This window comes from Poecilia latipinna, unplaced genomic scaffold, assembly GCF_001443285.1.
Source record: "Poecilia latipinna isolate Pla-1442-1.1 unplaced genomic scaffold, P_latipinna-1.0 Scaffold462, whole genome shotgun sequence".
In the NCBI taxonomy this organism is placed as follows: domain Eukaryota; kingdom Metazoa; phylum Chordata; class Actinopteri; order Cyprinodontiformes; family Poeciliidae; genus Poecilia; species Poecilia latipinna.
Window position 1 is genome coordinate 131,559 of NW_015113078.1, and position 3,638 is coordinate 135,196.

General features: G+C 45.1%; 1 protein-coding gene across 3 annotated transcripts in view; it reads left to right on the plus strand.

The window, feature by feature from the left end:
• LOC106951497 (coagulation factor IX) overlaps nt 1–3,638 on the plus strand; it is a 16,443-nt gene that overhangs the window by 8,370 nt on the left and 4,435 nt on the right. For all 3 annotated transcript variants that reach the window (XM_015039082.1, XM_015039085.1, XM_015039084.1), the window contains 8 exons: nt 751–775; nt 1,215–1,328; nt 1,419–1,553; nt 1,821–1,991; nt 2,165–2,256; nt 2,348–2,462; nt 3,243–3,439; nt 3,508–3,633. In XM_015039082.1, the coding sequence (XP_014894568.1) occupies nt 751–775; nt 1,215–1,328; nt 1,419–1,553; nt 1,821–1,991; nt 2,165–2,256; nt 2,348–2,462; nt 3,243–3,439; nt 3,508–3,633 (975 nt within the window). The remainder of the gene's footprint in view (nt 1–750; nt 776–1,214; nt 1,329–1,418; nt 1,554–1,820; nt 1,992–2,164; nt 2,257–2,347; nt 2,463–3,242; nt 3,440–3,507; nt 3,634–3,638) is intronic.

Sequence of the window (3,638 nt, forward strand, 5' to 3'; positions counted from 1 at the left end):
GGGGCCACACTGGAGGCCAGGGGCCACATTATGGGACAGGAGGCCACATTATGGGCCAGGGGCCACATTATGGGACAGGAGGCCACACTGGGGGCCAGGGGCCACACTGGAGGCCAGGGGCCATATTCAGTGATGAGGTTTATCTTCCAGGGACAGCATGGTGGGTCTGGTTGCCCTGCAGGGTCAGTTTCAGGTTTGTTTTACAAATAGGGGGAATTATTAGACATCTTCTGGTGCAGTTAACTTTATTACATTAATATTTGGAGACGCCGGCTTATATGTAAATTTGATCTGTAAAAAAATAACAGCAATAATTTGGGTCATTTAGTCATAAGAGCAAAAAACTGAGGTTAATTTTTCAAAGTCATATTTTCACCATGTTATTTGTTTGCCACAGTTTCAGACTGAATCTTCTGTTACCAACCTCATTTTATCTCGTTAGCAAGACAAAAAATCATTTTAAAGCTAAATATTTAGTTAGATCTGAGCTTGATTAATATTTAGCTCATCTCAAATATGTCACTCTGAGCTCAACACTAAATAATTAGGTGTTTAGTTTTGGGTCAGGAAAGCTGGAGAGGGAGTGTTGAGCTAAGTACTTAGTTTGCAAAGTGTTTAGTTTGAAAATGTAACATTTGTAGATGATGGAATAACATGATGAAATATGTCTTTGGAAAATGAACCTGGATTGTTTCTACTAGTCGTTGAGTTGTTTTGCTGCAGATATTAACTCTAAACTCTCATCCACAGATGGAGTTCTGGTACAGATACCAAAGTGAGTAAAACTGTCATTCATTTACCTAGCAATACTCTTTGGTTACCTAGCAACAACCTGTTGAGTAACTTCTGCAGTGTCTCATAACCGCTTAAAAAAACAAAAGCAATGCAGAGAGAAAAGTGTGGATGAAACGGTTATCCACAGTTTGGCAATATTTCAGATAATTAAAACCACAACAACAAAAACAGTATAACAGTATTGATATCGACCGATATGAAGTGATTATACCGTAATTTGTTTTCCTGCCGTATCGTCCAGCCCTAGTTATGCCTAAAACCATTATGTTGCGACATGTTTTGGTTTTCTGAATTTAGAGCTGAATGAGAAATTTACCTGATCACATTACCTTGATAGGTATAGTAATTGTCTGGTGACATCATTAACTGATGACATCACTGCCAGGTGACAGGTCTACCTGTGTCTTCTCTCTTTGCAGATCTGAACCCGTGCCGCACCAACCCCTGCCTTAACGGAGGAATCTGCAGTCAGGACCGGGAGGAGTTTCTGTGTCTGTGTCCTCCCAGGTTCCGCGGGAAAACCTGCGACTCGGGTAAGAAACGAGCTGCTACTCGGATAAACAACACCTGTCGGCCACGACGTCACACACCTGACCTGCTACATGTGTCTGTGCCGTGTCTAGAGGTGTCGGAGTGTCGCTATGGGAACGGTGGCTGCCTGCAGTACTGCCAAGACCTGCCAGGGGGCGCTGGAGTTCAGTGTGGCTGTGCTGACGGATTTAAACTGGAGGCTGATGAAAAGAGCTGCAGACCAACAGGTAACACGCTACGTATACCTGGTCTAATCTGAAATAAACCTGGTCTAATCTGAAATAAACCTGGTCTAATCTGAAATAAACCTGGTCTAATCTGATCTAATCTAATCTAATCTGAGACAAAGTTGATCTGAGTCTCACCTGTCTGACGGGTCATTATCCTGTGTTGCACTAATTTACCTGTCTAATCTGTAATTCCCACCTCCTCCTGTAATCTGTCAGATTTTTCTGAGGTGAAACTTTCCATAACTGCTTTATTCTCCCATCCAGTGGAGTTTCCCTGCGGCCGCCAGCAGATGGCAGCGTTGCACTACGGTCGCTCCCTGTTGGATCTCCTGGAGGACACCAACATTACCATGACAACGGACCAGAACAGCACCAACATGAACACAACTCAACACAACTCAACAGAACCATCAGAGGCAACAAACTCAACATCTGGTTGGTCAACTTCAGTTATTACAGCTGAAACTGTCAGACCTGAACCTGCAGAGACACACAGTGACGGCTACAAACACGGCCTTCTGTCACCTGAAGGATATTTATAATGTTTCCTTGAACTGTGTTGTTGCTTAAACGTGCCATACAAATGAACTTGATTGATTGACTGGCAGGTGGGAACCAGACGGAGGGACAAATGGAGGAGAATCATTCGATTCGTATTGTGGGAGGAAACCTGGAGAGCCGAGGGGGAAGTCCTTGGCAGGTTAGTCTTCTACTGATGGATCTGTTCAGGTTCTGGTTGGTTCTGTGTGGATCTGTTCAGGTTCTGATTGATTCTGACCGGTTCTGTCCAGGTTCTGGTCCACAGGTCGGACGGATCCGGGTTCTGTGGAGGAACCCTGGTTTCGGAGCGTTGGGTTGTTTCTGCAGCTCACTGCTTCGAGGACTCAGCGGACCATGTCACTGTAGGTGAGAATAGAGCTTTATTTTGAAAAACCTGGCTAACTGGTTCCTGTTCCTGTCCCAGACGGGCCTACTGGACCAGAACAAACCGATGGGAACCATCAGCCAGTTTGATTGGTCTCTGTACTGACTGATTGGTTTGATGTCTGATTTACTGCTTTGATTTAGTTTTTGAGTGTTTTAAGGTCGTGCTACAGACTATCAATCAAATTTAAGTCTGGGATTTGACTAGGCCACTCTGAAACTTGATTTTACTTTTCTGAGCTGGAGGTAGATTTGCTGTTAGTCTTTGATGGTTGAAGTTTCTCCTTCAGGAATATTTACTAGAAAGTATAAACTATGAGAAAATGTTATTGAAGTCCACGCACACACAGGTTTGATTGACAGCACTAAGCCCCGCCTCCTGGCTCTGATTGGCTGTTTGCAGTTGGCCCTGAGAGAAGGCAGAGGAGATCGATTTTTTTGACAGATTATTCGTCTCATACTGTCACGACATGGTGACAGATTCAACAAATATATAAAAAATGTTTTTTATAAAAGTTACATTCGTTGTTTCTTTTTCAAGAGGAATCTGGTGAGACAGCAGCTCCGTTTACAAGCATCAACATTTACATCCAGCCAGAGAAACATATTTGTTTAGCTTAAAAGCATCAAAGCATAATATCATAAAAACATCTAATAAAATAATAAGCAACAGCAGTCATAACTGTGCTCATAATGTCTGTTTTCCTTTTCTCAGTTTCTCCGTCTCATGATTATTTATTCCTTTGTTTGTTTGTTTTTCAGGTGACTACGATAAAAAACGTCCTGATCCGGATGAGCAGAAGATAAAGATCCAGCAGATCATCGTCCATCCTCATTTCCACTCCTACACCTTCGACAGCGACATTGCCCTGCTCTACCTGGCCCGGCCGGCCCTCAGGGGCCCCACCGCGGTCCCTGCCTGCCTGCCGGACCCCCACCTGTCCAGATACCTGCTGAGGGTAACCCGGTTCCGGCCGTGAGTCCGGCTGATGGATGTTTCGGGTTCTGACCGCCTGTCTGTGTTCAGGAAGACACCCGGGGCGTGGTGACGGGGTGGGGCGCCACGCAGTACCTGGGCAGCTCCTCCCGCTTCCTGAGGAAGGTGACCCTGCCGGTGGTCAGCTACCAGGCCTGTTCTGCCTCCACTGAACAGGTGAG